The sequence below is a fragment of the Pollicipes pollicipes genome, unplaced genomic scaffold (genome assembly GCF_011947565.3).
Source record: "Pollicipes pollicipes isolate AB1234 unplaced genomic scaffold, Ppol_2.1 Scaffold_4881;HRSCAF=5763_pilon_pilon_pilon, whole genome shotgun sequence".
Lineage (NCBI taxonomy): Eukaryota > Metazoa > Arthropoda > Thecostraca > Pollicipedomorpha > Pollicipedidae > Pollicipes > Pollicipes pollicipes.
In genome coordinates this window covers 16758098-16778254 of record NW_023596576.1, presented here as the reverse complement: position 1 = coordinate 16778254, position 20157 = coordinate 16758098, and the positions used below count along the sequence as shown (strand labels likewise).

The window sequence follows — 20157 nt, the reverse complement described above, 5'->3', positions numbered from 1 at the left end:
GTGAGTTTAAGGTTTTAACTTGAATTTCCATGTTTGGTTATGAAGCTACGGCATTCGATTACAAGTAGTAGTTCCGTAGTAACTAACATTTACGCCCAATGTCTTATATCATGAAGCACAAAACGTAACTCGTGATTAAAACTTGTGCAGCTCGCTCAACATTGTTTTAAATTCAGTTTACTTTCGCTTTATTTGGAAGTGGTGCTCCTGAATGCCAGATATATGAACGATTTGATGATTATATTCTTCTTGGCCTTGAATACCGTATGAACCATGCGGTGAAACAATTTGATGATGTTTCTACGGTGTCATGCATGCCAGAATGACCTAAAACTAGTCTGCACGAAAAAGCCTTGTCATCTTCGTGGGGGTGTAGTTCAGAAGCGAGAGCGTTGAAAGGCTTAGGAAGGGCAGGGCTGTGAACTGAACGAGATGGTCTTCAAAGCAGCTATTTTCCTTCAAAATCACATGAAAATGTGGATACTATCTTTAAACCGGGACACAGTCAGGATTTCCTCAAGGAGAGAAGGGAAGCGTGCGGAGCTCGTTGAGAACGCATCACGCCGATTTTTAATTTTCTGTCTGGAGCTATCTGTGGTGAAAAGCAAACAAACTGGGTCGGAGAGGACACAGGCAGGCTGTCCTCCTCTCACCTTTCTTCGTAGGCTGTGTGCCTGGTCTCAGTCATCGGCAGAAATGAGCCTTAGGTCACATATTTCAACCTATCTTCTTCGGTATCAGTGACGTCATATTCAGACTCCTCCATAGGAGAAAAATCGCGCAATGTCACGCCCAGATTTCACTAACCTTGATAAGGCCGTTGGGGTCCATCGGGCAGTCAAACCGTTGTCTGCGTCGTAGGGGTCCGCTGGGTGTGTGGTTGCGTTTTACTGGAGTTTTGGGGTGGGGTGGACTTCAATCTGGTTTGCGGCGATCGGGTTCCTCTGCAAATCCGATATCGATTTCGAGGTGTGGCAAATTTGTCACCGGAAGACATCCCGCGCTGAGGACTTCGAAACAAAGGTGAGGGATGTGCATGTTGCATCTGTCCGCTCCATGGACTACTGGCGTCCACTTTTAGTTACATTTGACGTGCAACTACGCGGTTCTATTGGTAGATGGGCTGCATTATTTAAGTGCGTGCATGCCATGGCGCACATCAGCGTGATGTTTTCTAAATAACCAGGCATTTAGGAGCATCTGCGACTCAAGTTTCAAGGTCATTGTCTAACTTGGGGCAGTAAGTTTCCATTCACTGCCACTTTTTGAAATAACAAATACCATAGATTCTGGGCTAATGATCATGGTTTTGGTGTTCATTTTATTTTGGTGCTGGTCTTTGATATGCTGTAAAAGGAAGATGTGACTTAATTTTGAACAATGCTACTTTCACCATCAATTTGGCATGATGTTAAATTGAGTGGCCAACCACAAGTGAAAACAGTTACTTTATCTGCTATGTGTTTCAGTTATGTCTGCTGCTTATGCTAAAAGTTATGCCGTTTCTAACCACATACTCCGGTAGTACCATTTTAATTTTGCAAATTCAGATGTGTTTATATGGAGCCAGCTCGATGAGAAATAATGTTAGGTAGTGCCAACCTGTGGTTGGTGTTAGTCTGTTGTGTATTTCGTTGAGCAGCTTAGGTTGCTGTAAATAGAAAAAGGTGCATCAGAATAAGGAGGGATGCTTGTGGTCAAGGTTGGGGTATTTTTCAGTCAACTGCTTCCATGGGACATAATGGTTCTCAGCTCAGTGCGGCCAGGAAATGAAGTAATTCAGAAGCGAATGAAAGTGAACAAAGGATCTTTTGGAGTAGCATAGAAAATTACCTTATCACATGGTATTTGTCATTCCTCAAACATGTACTCACATCAGAAACAAGTGCAGTGTGACCCTGTGGACTTTGGAGTATGATACCTGGGTGGCAAATATGAATTCTGGATTGCTTCACATTGATGTAAGCTGGGTGCATATACAATGTCAAGGTATGTTACACAATTTGGTTTCAGTTAATGTTTATGCCTGTTGACAGTGTGTGTTATTTTTCTCAACACATAATATTTTGTGGGTGATGCATAGATTTATGATGTATGGTTGCATGGACTTGCTGTTGTCATCAGTTATCTCTTGACACAAGTGTGATCTGAAAATGAATACATTTTATTTCAGTACAAGAGTCCCAAAGCTCCACACCCAGCTGCAACATACCCTGCCACCAGTCTCCAGCTCTGTCAAGCCACCCCCAGCTATGTGCCACACTATGTCCGCGATGCATCTGTGCTGAGCGTGCGGTGGGCCGCATGACCAGCCACCTGGTGCTACGGCGCCCCAACACAAACGACATGGCGCCAAACCGGGGATCGATCCAGGGCCGCGCAGTCGACGCCGAGAGCATGCGCTACGAGAAGAACCGGCTGGCCACGTTCGCGAGCTGGCCGCTGGACGCGCCCGTGCCCAAGGAGCGGCTGGCCAAGGCCGGCTTCTTCTTCAAGGCGTCGCCGTTCCGCGTCGAGTGCTTCAGCTGCGGCGGCCGCGTCGACGATTGGCAGTTCAACGAGCAGGCGATGCTCAAGCACCGCCAGCTCTTCCCCGCGTGCCCGTTCGTGACGAACCGCTCCGATAACGTGCCGCAGCTGGAGAGCGCGCCGCGCTCGCTGCCGCCGCACGATAGCGGCTACAGCAGCAGTCAGTCGCCGCCGAGCTCGCAGGGCAGCAGCGCCGCGTCCACGAGCCCACGCACGGGCTTTCGGTTTCCGGCCGTGGCGGGTGGCGGCTCGGCCGGCGGGCCGCGCACCTGGAACAACTTCGCCTTCCTGCTGCGCGAGCGCCAGCGGCTGCGGACGTTCGCTGACACATGGCCGCTCGACTTTGTGTCGCCTGCCGAGCTGGCGCGCGCCGGCTTCTTCAGCCTGAACGACGGCGACAAGGCGCAGTGCATCTTCTGCCGCGGCATCGTCGGCGACTGGGAGGCGGGCGACGTGCCCATGACGGAGCACGGTCGCCACTTCCCGCAGTGTCCATTCGTGCGCGGCTGCGACGTGGGCAACGTGCCTATCAACAGCGACTCGGACACGGACGAGTCGCTGGACGAGCCGCCGCCGCCGCCGCCCGGCGTCGACGAGGTCGGCTACAGGGTGGACTTCAGGACGCGCTCCGTGCCCGAGTCCGGTGAGTGCGCCCGCGTCGCGGGGTCTCTTCAGAAATTCGTGTCGGTGGGGCAGGGATGCATTTTTCAATGGGGACTTTTTGCATGCCGGTTCTTTTTTTTACTGACCCGTGCATGCAACGCGTGCGATGTTGTTGCAGTTATGTGTATTTGTCATTGGTTTCTCCGAAACGACCTAAGATGTTTTCTCACGGGAGTCGCTTGTCGATGTTTTTGGTTACTAGCATTCTTGATTTGACCCAAAGGGCGAAATCTGGCGTTTAGGAAAGTTATAAATAGCTATTATAGGGTGCGCTCGGCCCCCGTGGGCTTAATGTTCACGGCTGTCATTACACATTGTAGAAAGTCTTTACTCCTGCCCATTGATGGAAGCGCGACAAAAACAAAGAACTTTGGCCGGCGTCATTATAGAGCTCCTTGTCCGGTATGAACGGACGCCGGTCGACAGCGGTCCGCCCACAGCCACTCGTCACTTATCTCGGTATTTCCAACCGAGCAGATAACGGCTAGGCTCGAGCAGGGCTGCCTGATGTGGGGTGTGCGGTGTGTGGGCTGGCCCGATGCCTTCCGTGATCTTTGGATGTCGGGCACGTCTCTTTTAACGCAGGCTGCGTCCGGCGGTGCGCATCGCGCCCGTAGGCCACGTGGTTCAAATTTGTCTGCTCCCTGCTCGCGCTTCTCCGTAATTTAGCATTACGTATGTTATTGCGCTTGTGACACTTTGGGATGACGTTTCTGTGGTCACAGATATCCCTATTTGGGGAGCGTGGCCCCAGTTCGTATCACTGCGTGGGCGCTGGCTACTGGGGACAGGTCTGGCGTCGGAATAATCGCGGGTGGGAAAAACCCAACGGTGGCCGGCCTTCCGTGCTTGCGGCGCGCTGCACCTGCCGCACCGCGGCCGGCGCCGATCTGTGCGCTGGTTTCCCGCGGATACTGATCCCCGTGACCCGGGCAGGGGCGGTCTTAAGTGCGGGAGGGAGGCGGGGTGCCACCCGGTCTGTGCGCGCCGCTCTCCTCAGCCGTCGGGGACGCGAAGGGTGAAAGCCCGACGCTGCAGCCGCCTGCGGAGGCCCGGCCCGGCGGTTCATGGGGACTGCCAGGCGACCACCTTGTCCCCAGAACGGCTGCAGTTTGACCCATCTGCTGTGGGGCCGTCCCCCTGGGTCATCACGCCCAGCGGCCAGCCGTGCCGCTGCTGCTGGGTTTAGCTCAGCGATTCTCTCCGTCAGCATCGCGCAGCTCCGACTACCTGCGTCGCGCGGTGTTGATCAGGGAGGCTTCCGAGGGCGTGGCGTGACGGCGGTTACCAGCGGCGTGCGTATATCGTGGTGCACAACCGCGGCGCAGGGTAGACTGGCACGCTGTGCGCACCGTTGTCGATTCCATACCCGTATTGCAATTCACGACAAGGTTAAGTTGTGTTTCGTTTTGCTGGCCCTGTCGTAGGGGATCGCGACATCGCGACATAGGTCATAGGTCGCGACTTAGGTCATCGCGATCGCAATCGCATTCATTCGCTGCATGTTTGCGCATTGGATGATGCTACCGAGTGCTACGCATGAACGGATTATGCCCGTAGAGAACACCGATTTGGCTCGCTGGGCTCATCACGCAACGAATGCTGGGGGGGGGGGGGGGGGGGGCGCCCCACCCATGTTATGCGTGGGACTAGGAAAGTCACAGAAGGGCGCCGCGCACCGCGGGCGGCATTGTTACGCCCGCTGTTCGTGACAGTCGTCGCCTGCCTGAGCCGGTCGCGTGACTCCGCCTCCATGCCCTGCGATTGTTTGGGTCCCGGCAGCGCTGGAAACAGCGGGCCAGGGACGAGGTGGCGGCTGGCCGCCCTTGGTGTCGCTCCCCAGTTGCACGGGGCAGCGTCGGCGTCTCTCCCGCCCGCGTGACTCCACCGCGGCTGGCCTATCGCGGGCGGCGGCCGGGCGGCTGGCCGCCCGTGGTGTCGCTCCCCAGTTGCACGGAGCAGCGTCGGCGTCTCTCCCGCCCGCGTGACTCCACCGCAGCTGACCTATCGCGGGCGGCGGCCGAGCGGCTCGATAGCAGCCCGCCGGCGCCGCCGCCGCCGGATTCCAAGCCGCACGCCCAAGGTGACCGCAATGGCCGCCTAGAGTGGCCGGAATGCGGCCCGTCGCCAGCCCGGCGTCCGGAGAGACGGCCGGGGCTCGGAGTTGGAGATCCGTATGCGCTCCGGGTGGGAGATCACTGGCTATCAGAGTCGTTGCGGATAGTCTGCTGGTACCCAGCCAGCTGCAGAGCTGAATGCAGCGCGCTTTCTGCGTGTTCGTAAGGGCTTGCAAGCGGTGTGGGCTTACTGATTAGATTTCACGGTTTCCTGGGACGTGTGCAATGTAGCCTGTTACTCACTTGCGCGACAACTTATCGTCAACACGGACCGGAAACAGTCCGCGTTTCAGCACCGCGCCTGTTTGCTGAAGGGCGCGGGGCCGGGCTGGGCTCGGCGCTACGGACAATCTGCCGCTCCTGTCATTCATTTGTGATGACGTCAGCAGGATGACGCAGCGGCGTCGCGACGTTGTTCGTCACGCCGGCCGTATGGGCCGTCAGGGCCAACGGAGCGGCGCACGGACGGGGTCCCGTGATCGCCAGCGGCGGCGAGGGCCTCTCATGCCTCGGCTCGATCGCGCAGGGCTGCCGCGGTGGTTCGGCGGGTGCCGCGGCTGACTCCCCTTCCCCCTCCCACTCAGCCACCTACTCCTACAACCCCAGCGGCGTCCACTGGATATCCACTAACACCCGCTCCAAGGGAGAGGGGTGACCTCGCGCGGCAGCCGGGCGTGGGCAGCCGAAGCCGCCGCGAGTGGGACGAGGCACGGCGGGGGCCGTGGGTGGCGGCGCTCGTTTGTCGGTCCCGCGGCACGTTAGCCCACGCGCCGCGTCTGCCGGCGGGAATGAAGTCGCGTCGAGCTGTTTTTTTTTTCTCGAGTGCTCCCAACTTCAAGGCTGCTGGCTCTCACGGGTTGGCTTTGGCGGAATGCGCAGGTGTGGCGCTGACGGGACTAGTTTGGAATGCTGTTAACTGGGTGGGGATGGAGCGGACAATCTCACTAATCCAGCTTTAATCTATGGTCCAGCTTTAGCCTTAAGTTCAGCCTTAACCTGAGGTCCAGCCTTAACCTTAGATCCAGCCTTAACGTTAGATGCAGCCTTAACCTTAGATGCAGCCTTACCCAACCTCCAGGTTTTCATAACGGGGTCTGATGGTACCTAGCAGGAAAATGCCAGTGCATTGGTATCAACGATATCTCGTGATTGGTAATGAGATGTTTTAGTAGCCTTGTGCTAATAGCCTTATTTCTTAGGTGTGCTTATAGCCTTATTTCTCATAGAATAACCAGGAGAATGCAGAGATGGATAGATCACTCACACATGCAAACGAATTCAGGTAAACAGGCTTCACGCACCATGTATCACCCATGCATGTCAACGTGTCAATTAGACAGGCATCACGTATCGCGCATCGGACGCCACTCACACATGCAAGCGACCCAAAGCTAGCACACATCGCACATCAAGACGTGTATCACATTCGCGTAGTCGGCCATGATGAGGCCTGGACGTTAAGGTCTGGTCGCCGACTTTGTATAGGAATGGAGTCACTTGTTTTCCTGTCTGGATGATCCTGTGCTCTGTAGATGACTTTGAGCTCCAAAAGGTTTGCAGTGCTCGTACCTCCCTTGATTTTAGCCTGAATGTGTTTTGTCAAAAAAGGACCGCCGAGAGGGATGTCCTGTTCTGTTTTTAGCGTCTCGCAGGTGTTCATTATATCTCAAACGAATAGGGTGCATGGACTTCCCGACATAGACAATGCCCTTCTCATATTTCTTTACACCGTTTACACGCAATATTGTCTTGGCTTTGAGATAGCATATTTCACCAGATGCTGTTTTATCTTACCGTTCTAAACTATGCGTACACATAGCTTTACCCTATACACTCTATACCCCTATTAGAGCTTGAAGTCATCTTTAGAGCCAGAACCATCCAGACAGGATAACAAGCAAATCCATTTTTAATGGAAATCGGTCACCAGACCTTAACGTACAGGGCTCATCATGGCCAGTTACGAGATGGTGATTAGCACCTAAATGTGCGATGCGTGCCGGCTTAAAGTCGTTTGCATGTGCGAGTGGCGTCTGACGCGTGATGCCTGTTTATTAGGATTCGTTTGCATGTGCGCAAGTTTTTTACGTGTTTTGATTCTTGCCAGCCACCGTGGTGGTTGCTGGCAATTGCTCCTTCAATTCCCAACTGTTGGTGACTTGAAAAGCTGCGGCTCGCTGTCGAAGAAACGCAACTGAAAAATCCAGTATGATCGGCAGGCAATTTTTAATGTACTACTGATATTCGTATCGATAAAGGCATGTAGCCGAATTAGCAGTACACGTTTTTCTCCATTCTCCTGGTTATTCTACCAGGAATGCGGTTATCAGTGCCGTCTTATCTCAACGAAAATAGAACTTTTCCAGCTTTGCTTGCTCATATGTACAAGGCCAAGCCTCGCAGCGACACAAAACTAAACAGGCGTGTTCCGTGCTTAAATATAAGTTCTATGGTATGTAGCTTTGTGTGTTTCGGGCATATATGTATGACATATGGCTCCGTTAGTGCAGCAATATTCGCCGGCCGCGCGCGATCCCCGTCAACGTCGGTTGCCGTCCGCCGCCCGCGCCGGCCGTAGATCTCCGTGCAGTGTTCCCAAAAAACCGCCGCTGCGCCGAAACCAGAAGTTTTAGAGTCATGTTTTTGGTTTAAAAACACGTTACGAATGCCCTATAGGCTGCTGAAAATTCGGGCGAGATAGCATGACGTGCCGGAGAGGTATCCTAAAAAACCTTGGGTGCCACATCGCCCTCCCCCCCCCCCCCGATTAGGGCGGGGGTTTAAATATTCCAAAAGAGGCGTGAAATGACGGTCAGGTATAAAATGTGGGGTAATGGGTAATATGCATCCGCCCGCCCGACCGCCCTCCCCCGTGCTATTAAATTAATGTATATATGCAGACGGCTCAATGTCGACACCAACAAAATCGAGGTAAACGTGTACAGTATGCGCAGGTAAAACGTGCGATGTCTTACGGCATGCACGACATTTCGTGCGTGTGCGGCGCGTTTTTTGTGTGTGAAAATTGAGCTGTTCTTTCATTAAAAAACGGCCCATACTTCTCAGATCCCGCCGAGCAGGACGAATTATGCGTAGTTCAGAGTTGTTCCACGTCCTGCGACCAAATTTTCAACAGTTGGCAGCACAGATTGTCACAGTGTGAGGCATGGGCTTTCCATGTAATGTGGACCACAATGTTGAATTGATCCTGATTGCATAGATCCAAATGTTAAATGATTTGTGCTTGATGCTTATCGCGATTTCTATTCAAAATATGCACAACCCTCCCTTTGTCTATCAGCATTCACACACATGAGAAAAGCATGACCATGTCTGTGACTGTACCGCTGTGACTGGCCGCCGCCACCCGGTGGGGAGCACGCCACCTCGGCGAGGACGCATGCCCCTCTCGTTGACCCAGGCCCCCGCCCCCGCCGGCAGGCTTCTCCACGCGGTTGACGTCGACGCACATGAACGTGCGCACGCCGCAGGGCTCGGCAGAGACGCAGGACCTGGCCCAGCTGGGCATATCGGAACACCATGGCCCCATCCACCCGGCCTACGCCACGGTCGAGTCGCGCCTGCGCAGCTACCAGTTCTGGCCGCCGGCACTGGCGCAGAAGCCGCTCCAGCTGGCCGAGGCCGGCTTCTTCTACGCAGGTCAGCGACGGCGCCGTGGATGACGACGTTTGGGATACGGCAGAAACCCCTGCCGACGGGAGTGCTACGGTATGGCTCTTCACTCCAACAAGCTTTTTCAGATTTCATTTACTCGTGACATTAATTTTACTGCAAAGACTTGGACACGATCTAAGAGCTACACATTGCAACTTGTACGCGTAATTATGTTTGCTGCAAAAGTATCCGTACCTATAAGTGGCATTGCGTCTACTGCCAGTGCTATACCAGAAATCTCCGCCATACGATACGAGGTTACCCGTCGGTAACATGGTAAGCTTCACCGAGATCCCAGAGGCAGTGGACACATGGGAGCGCTTGGACGGATGAAATCCCACTTGGGGTGTCCACTCCATGATGTCGATACATTAGTGCTGCGGCACGTACTGGAACCGACAGACCAATGACGGCGCTGGCTCTAACAGGTTTGGGGCTGAGCGGGAAAAAACGGTCAAAACGGCCTCAAAGTACATAAAACGCAGGGTTTGCCCCGGATGTGGCACACCTTACTATCACAGATGACGGGTGGAAGGGGTCCCGGACGAAATATGAAACTACATCCTTGGTCTGGTGGTCACCAACACGCGACGAGCTTCTACTGCGGTGGCTTATATAAGGCTTGAGTGCTTCGCGACAAAAAAGCTTTGGAAAGTCATACCCACAATTGAGATTCTGCGAACGATACCACAGCCAATCTTACTCATACGCCAAGCATGACCGATCAGTCAAAATGTCATAACCGGCACCACGGACAGCAAGTTGCAGTATTGTCCAGCTGTGGTTCCCTTGTAATACGCTTTGCTGAAGAAGTAGCGGCGGATATAAGCTTTGGAAGTGAATGCCTCGTCGTGCAGGGCTGATTTGGTGTATAAATATTGACAGCCGAAGTGATGTCGCATCCCTGGTGCCGGCTGGAGTGTTTGCTGCAGCACCAATGTCGCGGAACCGGCGTCGTGTGCCGGGCCGGGACGGAGCGCAGCGCCGAACTAGCTTAACAACTGAGCTGGGAAAGGGTTTAATAACTAAACTGAGAACTGGCTTAATAACTGAACTGGGAACTGGCTTAATAACTAAACAGGACACTGGCTTAACGGATAGCGGGGACGCCGCTATGCAGGACGGCGTACGCACCGGGACGTTACGTATGGCAAAGCATGGCGCACTGGGGAGCATAACGCCTCGTGAAGCATTGGACTGCGTGAGGAGTAAGGCGTGACGAAGCAGATTGCGCCGTGTGGCTTGTCGCGCTGTAGTGCGAGGACCAAACCAACGAGCGGCCTGCGGTGCGTCACAGGCTTCGGCAGAGCTAGCCGGGGCGTGAAGAACCGGTCGCGATAAACTGATGCCGGTTAAGCTCTGACTCGATGGCTGCTGTTCACGGAGTGCAAGCTGCCTTGACCTTTGCCCGGTGCACACTTTGACCTGCGGTGAGCGCGGCGCGCGGAGATGCGGACAGATGAAGCGCCCGAGGCCGACTGATCTCAACACGTGGGAGGAGAGGCGAGGCGTCGCCTCAGCCTTACACTAGAGGCCTGTAGTCGAGTAGCATGACGCTGCCACCTCTCTGGCTAGCTCTGGCTAGCTCTGGGGCATTGTCGGTGCGACACTGCGGGGCGTAGCCTCCCCCCCCCCCCCCGCCCCCTCTCTTCGGTCGATGAGTCGGGAGAACGCCCGCGGACAAAGGACAGCGATGCCATCGCAGCGGGACGAGACCATGGCCAGATGGCCAGGGCTGCTGGTGTTTGTTTTCTGCCTAGCATCGGTCGAGTGTGCCAAAAGCGGGTGTTCAGTTTTATGATCTGAGTTGTAAATCCATACAAAACGTGGGATGGCTTTGCCCTGTGGACTGACATCGGGGATAGCTGTAAGCGTGGTATTAACCCGCTTCAGTCTATTAATACATCGGCCCTTGAATATCGCAGAAAAGCGCCTTAATGTCTCAGGTATGATTAGGCCACTGACTGACCTGATGGGTTCATTTTAGTCTGCGCGTACATTCAAGTAGTCAGGGCGGCAGGCCCGCAGCATGCGGGCTTCAAAAGCCCGCGGGGCTTGCGGCGGGCATTGCTGGCGACATTTATAGGCTTCATTTGTGGCTGAAACCCTGCTACAGGACCTCATCCACTGGTGTCGGCATTCTGCGATACATTGCAATTTGGTGGGCAGGTGCCCATCCATTTCTGGTTTGGATTTACCTGCTCGTGATATAGCATGTCCGGGTCCAGTTATAAGGGACCTCTAAATTCCAGTGTGTGGCATCTTGCAGTACTGCCCTTGTTGCTTGTTTTTGCCAAAGCCTGTGGAGATTCATTTATAAATGCTGTGAAGTGGGGTCATCTCCATGCAACACTAAAATCCGTTTAAGTAGGTTAATGATCACTGACTACGCACATTTCCGCCAACGCCAGATATCTAAAATTGGTATTAATATACCCCGAGGCGGGAGCAGCCCGACAGACCGCGTACTGAGCCCAGACCGCGGCCGGACGAGATGGCCCCCTGCTGACGCACATGCTCGGCCGGTTGCCCGCACGAGCCCCCGCCCTTTCCACGTACGATGACGTCGCGTGCTGGCGGCGGGCGCGCCGGCCGCCGTTCCCGGCCGCTGGTAGGTGAGTCACCCGCGCGGAGTTTGTGGAAGTGTCGCCAGCCGGGTCTCAGGGAGGCGCTGGAGGCCGCGGCCGGGCTTCGCGGAAGCTCGCCAACATAAAGTCCAACCCGAATTCCGCAGTGGCGTCCTTCAATGCGTTTGCCGAACATTGGTCAACGCTGGTCCCACTGTGGCCTCTAAAACGGGGCTCGGCTGCGTTTGGGCGCGCCGGCTCCCTGACGCGGTGGCTCCTGAGAACAGGCACAGGGTGGCCGACTCTGCCGCCATCGATCTGGCCTCGTGCCCGGGCCGGGGACGGGGCGTGACCGACGACTGGCGGCTCCCTGCCCCCCCCCCCCCCTCCCCACCGGGGGCGGGGGCGGGGAACTGCGCCGCAGCCGGCTAATGGCCCCCAAAAAACATGCGCTCCGCGTCCCTCTAGTCAGCCGGCAGCGGGAGGCCTCTCGTCCTGCAGTCGTGTCCGGTGCTGCGCGTCTCTCGCCGTCTGCTGTCGCGAGACGTCCCCTCAGAACGCGTTGGCACTCATTTCAACCATATTTGTTTGTGACTTGTCGAAAGGATTGACGAAAAACCATACTGTGTTGGCCTCGTGGTGTGTGATTTCAAGCTGTATCATTTTCATTGAACAGTGTGTGCTGTGGCATTCCATTACTCGGCGGGGCGTGACGCGATGGATGGAACATGCGCAGTATTTGGGCTCAGAGTGGAGTCGCACTGACTAGTTCTTGATGAAGAAATCGTGGATGGCTTTCTCATAAAAGGCAGACGTTAAGTCCTTTGACCTTTTTGGGTAAGTTTGTGTTATTCAGCCACTCAACCTTGGGCTTCCCAGAATTTGCTGGCGGCTTACCCCTTGGCTCCTTGGTTCGCCATAGATTGCGGACCCGGTGGGTGGGCCCAAGTTTTCTAGCCGCTTTGCAGCTTGTCGATATTGTTAGCCTTATGGTACGGAAGATTTGGGTAGCACCGGGACCCAAGTGCATCGTGAACTTTTAGCAATGTCGCTAAGCTGCAGAGCGACCAGGAAAATTCTGGCACATCGTAGCTGGAGAAGCTGAAAAGAAAATACGCTGACACAAACATTAATGCCGACACAGCTAAAACAACTTTGACATTCTCTGACCTTTGCGGGAATTTCATAAGAAATGCACTGATACAATGACACGTTTATACCCTGATCCATGCTGATTTCAGTTTGTTTGCTAGGCATTTATGTGCATTGAACGGTGCCGTGTAATTTTTAGCTCGCTCTGAGGTAGATGACCAACTATTACCTCGGAAATGCTCGAAAGGTTTCATGCTAAATGGTCATATTTGGGGATTTTTATATTGCAATGAAATAGGCGGTATATGATAAAGTTAGATATTTGGGATACTCTGAGGAAATTAGTCATTGGCCGGATTTTATTCGTTCACCTCATCAACATGTATGGTCTTAGGAACCGTGTACGACTGGGTAAAAGACTCCAGGGAACTGTGAAATGCTGAGCTTAGAAGGTCCTCGTGAAAAGATTCGTTTTTTAGCTAGAGAACTACTTGTCTTTGACGGTTGATATCCATAAAATGGGAATGAGTTTTTTCCAAACCTATTGATTGAAACGATCTATAGGACTCTACGATACATTTCTTCATTCCTATGTAGTTCTCAAATCAATCTTGTAGGAGGGATCCATCCATTAATTTTTGTCATCGAAAGCCAGCGATAGTGGTGGTCCATTTTACCTAAAAAAAAAAACGCATTTTGCCTCCCCCTTCTCATCCCAGATCTCATTGCATCACCTAAGGTCGCATAAGGTGGGAAGGAAAAGAACAAATCTATAAAGTTTGCAAGTAATGTATCTTTTCAAGGCGAATCGAAACGTGTCCGTTTATGTTATGCTTCAACCATTTGTGTCAAGAAGTGACCACTAAGGATGGCTGTTTGGCATGTAAATCTCAACAAAGTACCCCAAGGCCATACATTGACCACCGCTACTCCGATTGAGCTTAAAATTGCACAGTATGATCCAAATCGTCTCATGACCCTCAACAGCCATTTCCACTGATACGTGATATGGATGGGCGAAAAGTTTTCCTTAGATTTGAGATGGATATCGCTCGAGCCGGCGTAAATGTTCAAATGGCTCTAAAAACGGGTTGAATCTTCGTTTTTGCTGAAGGCTGATAACTTTCTCCCTTGCCCTCTGTTCTTTGGATTCAGGATTGGTAATTTTGTATGGTGGGTTGCTTATGCCCCGCTTAGGCGTGGCTCACTCCAGCTAAGTACCCCTCTGGGCACGGCGTGCCAAGTTTGGACACAGTGCCGTTCCCGCGCGTCCCAACTGCAGCCTTTACTGTCATCTAAGCCCAGCGTCACCGGCCGTCCAGCCGACGCGCTGCCTCAGCCACTCTGTCGAGTGCCCTGGTCCACCCGAGCGCCGACCGTGCTGGCCGGTGGCTGGAGCGAGTCCTGGCGCCCACTGACGCCTTGGCCCTCCCTCTCGTCGTCGGCAGGTGTGTCGGACCACGTCAAGTGTTTCCACTGCGACGGCGGCCTGCGCAACTGGGTGCCCGGCGACAACCCGTGGACGGAGCACGCGCGCTGGTTCAGCCGTTGCGGCTTCGTGCGGCTGGTCAAAGGCGACGACTTCATCCAGGACGTGCTGCGCGAACACCCGCAGGAGGCGGTGCCGCAGGCGGCGCCGGCGGACACGGCCGTCAAGCGGTGCCCCTTCTCCGACGAGGAGGTCGAGAAGATGATGGAGAACGCCATCTGCAAGGTGCGTCGCCTTCAGCGCTCGCCGGCGGGGCGGGGTGTCAGATGGCGACTTGTGTGCGGGCTCCGGGTGTACTCCTGGTCACATGTGAAAGAGCCGCTTTTTGTGCTGTGCGCAGGCTCGTGCCAAGTTGGCGGCAGCGACCGTCGGTATGGGGCGGGGAGCTTCTATTCAGACCTGTAGTGTACTGTATGGATTAGATCTACGTCCTGCTGAACGCTTTGTGACGTCATGGTCCGTGTTGGGGCGCCCGATCGTCATCGGTTCATCGTTGGTTCAGTGCGATTCAATCTTCGGTTCAGTGTGATGTCTGCCCGATCGTAGGGTGCTGCAGTCGCACCCTGAATCGCCTCCGAGTCCGGTCGTGCGTGTGTGGCGCCGCGATGCCCGCGACCGGCCCTGACACCGAGCTCGTCCTCCCGCCAGACGGCGGTGGAGCTGGGCGTGGCGCGCGAGGCCGTCAAGCGCGTGCTGAAGCAGCGGCTCGAATCCACCGGCGTGCCGTTCACCGACCTCAGCTCGGTGCTGGCCATGGCGGTGGACCAAACGCAGGGCACGTATGCGCCGGCGCCGCCGCCGCCGCCGCCGCCAACGACGACGACCAGGTGAGACTCCCGGCGCACCGTCGGCAGGCGGTCCGGGGCGGGGCGGGGACGGCGCGGCCGGCCGGCGGGGCGCCGCAGTCGGTGCCCCGTCGTGCACCGATACGGCTGAGTAACGTGACGCAGCAGGAGAGCATGGCGCCGGTTGTCGGAGTGCGGGGAACCACGCTTGTTATGGGTGGGGCGGACAACTCATGCTGCCTCGGATGTATCGGATGTGTGACTCACGGACGATAGTGGTGGACGCCGAAGTGGTCGGGTGGTGGACGCCGCCGGGGTCGGGCGGTGGCCGCCGCTGGTGTCGGGTAGTGGGACGCCGCCGGGGTTGGGTGGTGGACGCCGCCGGGGTCGAGTGGTGGACGCCGCCGGGGTCGTGTAGCGGTGCCGGAGGGGTCGGGTGGTGGACGCCGCCGGAGTCGAGTGGTGGACGCCGCTGGTGTCGGGTGGTGGGACGCCGCCGGGGTCGGGTAGTGGGACGCCGCCGGGGTTGGGTGGTGGACGCCGCCGAGGTCGGGTGGTGAACGCCGCCGGGGTCGGGTAGTCGGACGCCGCCGGGGTCGGGTAGTCGGACGCCGCCGGGGTTGGGCGGTGGACGCCGCCGGGGTCGGGTAGTCAGACGCCGCCGGGGTTGGGCGGTGGACCGCCGCCGGGGTCGGGTAGTCGGACGCCGCCGGGGTTGGGTGGTGACGCCGCCGGGGTCGGGTGGTGACGCCGCCGGGGTTGGGTAGTCGGACGCCGCCGGGGGTGGGTAGGTAGTGGACGCCGCCGCCGGGTGGGTGGTGGTGCCGGAGGGGTCGGTAGTCGGACGCCGCCGGGGTTGGGGGTGATGCGCCGGCCGGGGTGGGTGGTGAACGCCGGGGGTGGGTAGTCGGACGCCGCCGGGGTTGGGTAGTGGACGCCGCCGGGGGCGGGTGGTGGTGTGCCGGAGGGGTGGGTAGTCGGAGCGCTGTGTGGGCGATGAGCCGAGGTCGGGTGTGACGCCGCGGGGTTGGGTAGGGACGGCCGGGGTCGGGTGGTGGTGCCGGAGGGTTAGCGATGGCATGCCCGCCGGGGTTGGGGATGATCGGACGCTGTGCGCCGGTCAGTCAGACCGGCCGGCGGGCCGCGGCGCCAGCTGACTCCAGCGGAGGAGCAGCTCGCACCCGTCGCCGAGCCGGACGTCCACCGCGCACGGCGGGCCGCCGGCCGGACAGTGGCAGACAGACCGCCGGCCGGACAGCGGTGGACAGGCCATGCCGGCGCGGCAGCTGGTCCCTCCACACACACACGCACACACACACGCACGTGGATGGTAAAACCAGGTGGTGCAATGATTCAGTGGATTAGCTTTCCGGAATTGGACAAGATCGTTCGATTATACTGGTCGTTCTCGGATGGCCATTCTTTTGCTCACCCCAAGGGTGGCAAAACTTTTCCTCATTTTCGTTTGCAAAAAGATACCACAAGGAAACGACGCCCGGCGATACGTGCAGTTGTCATCTGTAGTTTATCTACTTAAGCCTTAAGAAGGACAAGGTCGCAAAAATGACGACATCGTTTTTCAATGCAATCGGCTCATCAGGCACCACGAATGCCTCTTGGTGTTCGTCATTCGCGGAGCTCCACCTGATGATCTTCCCCGCCTGCGGTCGGCCGGCGGCCGGCTCGGGCGACAGACTGGCGCCGGCTGACGCGTCCCCGCGGCGCCGAGGCGGCGACGGCGACGCGATGTCAACCGAGCTCGTGCCGCCCAGCTAAGCGCACAACGGTGCGCTGGCAGTGCGGCGGTGGTGTCCGGCCGCGCGATGGGACCCCTGTCCGAGGCGGTGTGGTGTGCCCGTCTGGGCGGACGCGTGTGGGACTGTGTTGCGCGGAGCCGGCTGACGTGTCGTGCCGTCCGGCAGCTGTCCAGGGGCGGCGGGACCGAGCCATGGGCGTGCGGCCTCCACCCTGTCGGCGGCCTCCAGCGGCGGCGACTCCGGCATGGGTGACGTCCGGCCCGAGGACGAGGACATGGAAGCGACGAACGAGGGGTAGGTGGTGGCACCTGGTGCTGCAGCGGTGGACATCACATCGTTTCCCAGGTTCTCATAGTTCCATTGCCGAGGCCTCTGGAGTCGGCGCAAGGCCATCTGGCGCCGACATCAGCAGTTGTGGCATCACCCGCTAGATGGCCCTGAGCACAGTTGCCGCCCCGCCATGCACTCTTGACGCGACAGAACTGATGTAGATGGTAGCAGCGGTGTGGCCAACCAGTGGGTCAGAATCTGACCCCGGAAAAAACCGTGGATGGCTGCGCATTGTGCACTTTGACCTGGAAACTGACATTGTACGCATTTTACGATTAGTGTCGAACTGTCGTGGGTGTCAGTGTTCCGGTACGTGAGTCTTGTGGAAGAACTGAATCTCGTACAGTGGCGTGCGGCGTGAGAAGTCTGCGACGGCGATTGTCGTGCTGCCCTGCCCAGGACGTGACGACAGTAACACGAGCGTTCTCTCCGACAGCCCCGCGGACGCCGCGACGCCGATGAGCGGGGCACTGACGAGTCAGGTCAGCGAGGCCAGCAGCGAGTCCAGCCAGTCGACCGTGACCAACAACGGCGGCAGCGGCGGCGAGACGCCCCGGCTCCTGTCGCCGGCCTCAGGTGCGGGCTCGCCAGCACACTGAGTGCCGTCCCACACGCACTTGCGTCACGTGCGCGCTGGGGGTGGGGAGGGCTCGCGGCCTTCGTGGGTTGTGTAAGATGGTGATATTTCAGCGGTAATTTGTGGCCCTGCGGTGCGTGGAATAGAGGGATGTCTGTTTATGTGTATGTCGTTGGCACGATTTAGTCACCTTACGTTTTCTGCCACTGCCTTACTCTGTCCCGCAAGCTGTAAGTACACATTTTTTAAGTGCATTTATGAAGCATGCTAGTGGCTCAAATAGCCGCATTCTATACTGCCTGGCGTATGGATAGCGTGTCGGTCTCACTCGGCAACAGCTGAGCACAATCTGGTGTGCTGTCCTGCCGTGCTAGCCCCCTGTGCAACGCCGGCCCTGCACACTGACCTCCCCGCTCTGCTCCCTTCCCTCACACTGACCCCTCCCCCTTACTCACCCCCTCTCCTCCGCTCTGACCCCTCCCCCTTACTCACCCCCTCTCCTCCGCTCTGACCCCTCCCCCTTACTCACCCCCTCTCCTCCGCTCTGACCCCTCCCCCGCGCTGACACGTATCCCGCTCTGACCCCGTCCCCCGCCCTGACCACCCCGCACTGACGGAGCCGCGCGCCCGCAGTGTCGACGCCGTCGGCCACGACGCCCAGCTCGCTGGAGGAGGAGTTCATCCGACTGAAAGAGCAGAAGCAGTGCAAGGTGTGCATGGACGAGGACGTGGGCGTGGTGTTCCTGCCCTGCGGCCACCTCATCACGTGCGTCAACTGCGCGCCGGCGCTGCGCGACTGCCCGCTCTGTCGGCAGCCGATTCGCGGCACCGTGCGCACCTACCTGTCGTGAGCGGGCGGGACGCGGGAGGCCAGTAGCGCGCTGCGCGGCGCTGGGTGTGGAGGACGACGCCGGCACTTGTACTGGTTCTTCAGTGAAGCGCTGGCGCTGCCGGATGTCCCCCGCGGGGTGTGCTGTGTCGGTGCCGCCTCGTGCGGGGCTGGCGTGCGCCGACCCGCGCTGTGAGATGCGGTGTCCCAGCTCCGTGTGTGTGGCGGGGAAGTGCGGGGCTCTTCTTGCAGTCGACATGAGCTGGCGTCTCGTGTGAGGAACTGTATGGGTCCCCCGTGTGATGGACATATGTGGACTCCCCGTGGGCATGACTTGTGGATTCATTTTATGCGGGACATATGCAGATTCTTCGCGTGCGGGACGTTTGTGAGTCCACTTGTGAGACATGTGTGGACTCCCCGCGTGAGGGGCATGTGTTGAGTCCCCGTGTGGGGGGGCATATGTGGAGTCCCTGTGCGGGGGATATGTTGGACCTCTTCTCTGGAGAGCCGGGTTTTGGAGCCTAGGGCAGGTAACGGCTGCTCTTGAAGCGGCGTGGCATCCCGTCTCTCAGTATGAGCGGTAGCAGGCACCGACTCCTGCTGAAGGCCACCTGTGTAGGCTCGTCGTGCCTAGCTTGGTCAGCGGTCAGAGTGCGGGACTTCAGCGGGGAGGGGGTCTCACCCGTAACGTAGACATAACTTAGCTGTGTGGCGTGCTCTTGGTAGTTTGGCCGGCCCACCTGGCGTTTACAGACGTGCCGTGAACACTGGGATCTATGGCTCGTCTGCTGATTTGCTATCAGGCCGGTTTTGTGTGGCCGCACTGGTGTATGACAGGCATCGAGTCACGCTGTGGCAGCCAGGCCGGCGACACAGCTTCGAGGCCTGCACGCCGTACGCCCACGCCGCTCGGACCCCGCGCGGACGTTCCAGCACTATACAGCCCATGGCGATTATGTACCGATTGCCGCTGGCTGGGTTTCTTCGGCGCCTCCCTGAGGCCAGTGGTCGCGTAAATCTGAACTGGAGCTGGTCAAAAGGCCACGAAAAGGTGGCGGTGGTCTGCATAGCACCGTACTGCTTGGTATTGTCACCGGTTTTCTTGGCAGGACATCGCAAATCATGGTCAGCGTCTAGGCCTGCTTGTGCTTTGGTTTGCGTGTCCGGGTTTGTTCCTGACGGTGTATATATACATATTATTTTTGTAGCCCTCCGGACACCCATTAGCTGTGATTTCGTTTAATACATGTATTAGAAGCCGGCTCCGTGTTGACGCGAGCAGTGGCCCGCGCTTGCCACCGCGGAGGCCCATTTGACCAGCTGGTGAGGCCATGCAGAGCCTCACTGGCCATCATTCACTGCGCAGTCGCCCGCTGCAGCTCACCGGCGGCGGAGGTTCACTGGTGTAGCTCAGAACTGGCGAACGTTACCCGGCCATTATGCGGAGAGGCGCCGCCGGCGGCTGTTGCGCCGCTGGTGGGCGCCGTTTATTTGCGTTGGAAAATTGATACTGGACCACGAAGCTCGTTCCTCACACTTCTTAGCCAGGTCGTCATCCTTCAGCCCGCGGTTTGGCTGCCTCGTAGCTTGGTGTTCTGCTTCATTCATTTTCTCACTAGCACAGCAAAAACGCACGTTGTGGAGAAGACCGCGAGTGGTGCTTTGTGTCACCGTTGCCACGGGACCAAGTCGTGAGCACCAATCACGCGGCCGAGCTCTCACCAGCAAAGCTGATAAGATCTCG

At 57.2% G+C, this 20157-nt stretch overlaps 1 protein-coding gene across 1 annotated transcript; it reads left to right on the top strand.

The window, feature by feature from the left end:
* Nucleotides 1-845: 845 nt before the first annotated feature.
* On the top strand, nt 846-19675 carry LOC119099845 (baculoviral IAP repeat-containing protein 2). The gene is made up of 8 exons (XM_037222939.1): nt 846-1023; nt 2174-3172; nt 8751-8969; nt 14092-14357; nt 14781-14959; nt 16840-16968; nt 17441-17580; nt 18215-19675. The coding sequence occupies exons 2-8, from the start codon at nt 2305-2307 to the stop codon at nt 18430-18432; spliced, it is 2019 nt and encodes a 672-aa protein (XP_037078834.1). The 5' UTR covers nt 846-1023; nt 2174-2304; the 3' UTR covers nt 18433-19675.
* Nucleotides 19676-20157: the final 482 nt, after the last annotated feature.

What these genes read in the sequence shown, in the direction of transcription:
- LOC119099845 (XM_037222939.1), top strand. Translation starts at nt 2,305, where the DNA reads ATGACCAGCCACCTGGTGCTACGGCGCCCCAACACAAACGACATGGCG. An exon ending in GGCCGGCTTCTTCTACGCAG is followed by an intron (nt 8,970 to 14,091) that starts GTCAGCGACGGC and finishes CGTCGTCGGCAG; the next exon opens with GTGTGTCGGACCACGTCAAG. An exon ending in GCTCCTGTCGCCGGCCTCAG is followed by an intron (nt 17,581 to 18,214) that starts GTGCGGGCTCGC and finishes GCGCGCCCGCAG; the next exon opens with TGTCGACGCCGTCGGCCACG.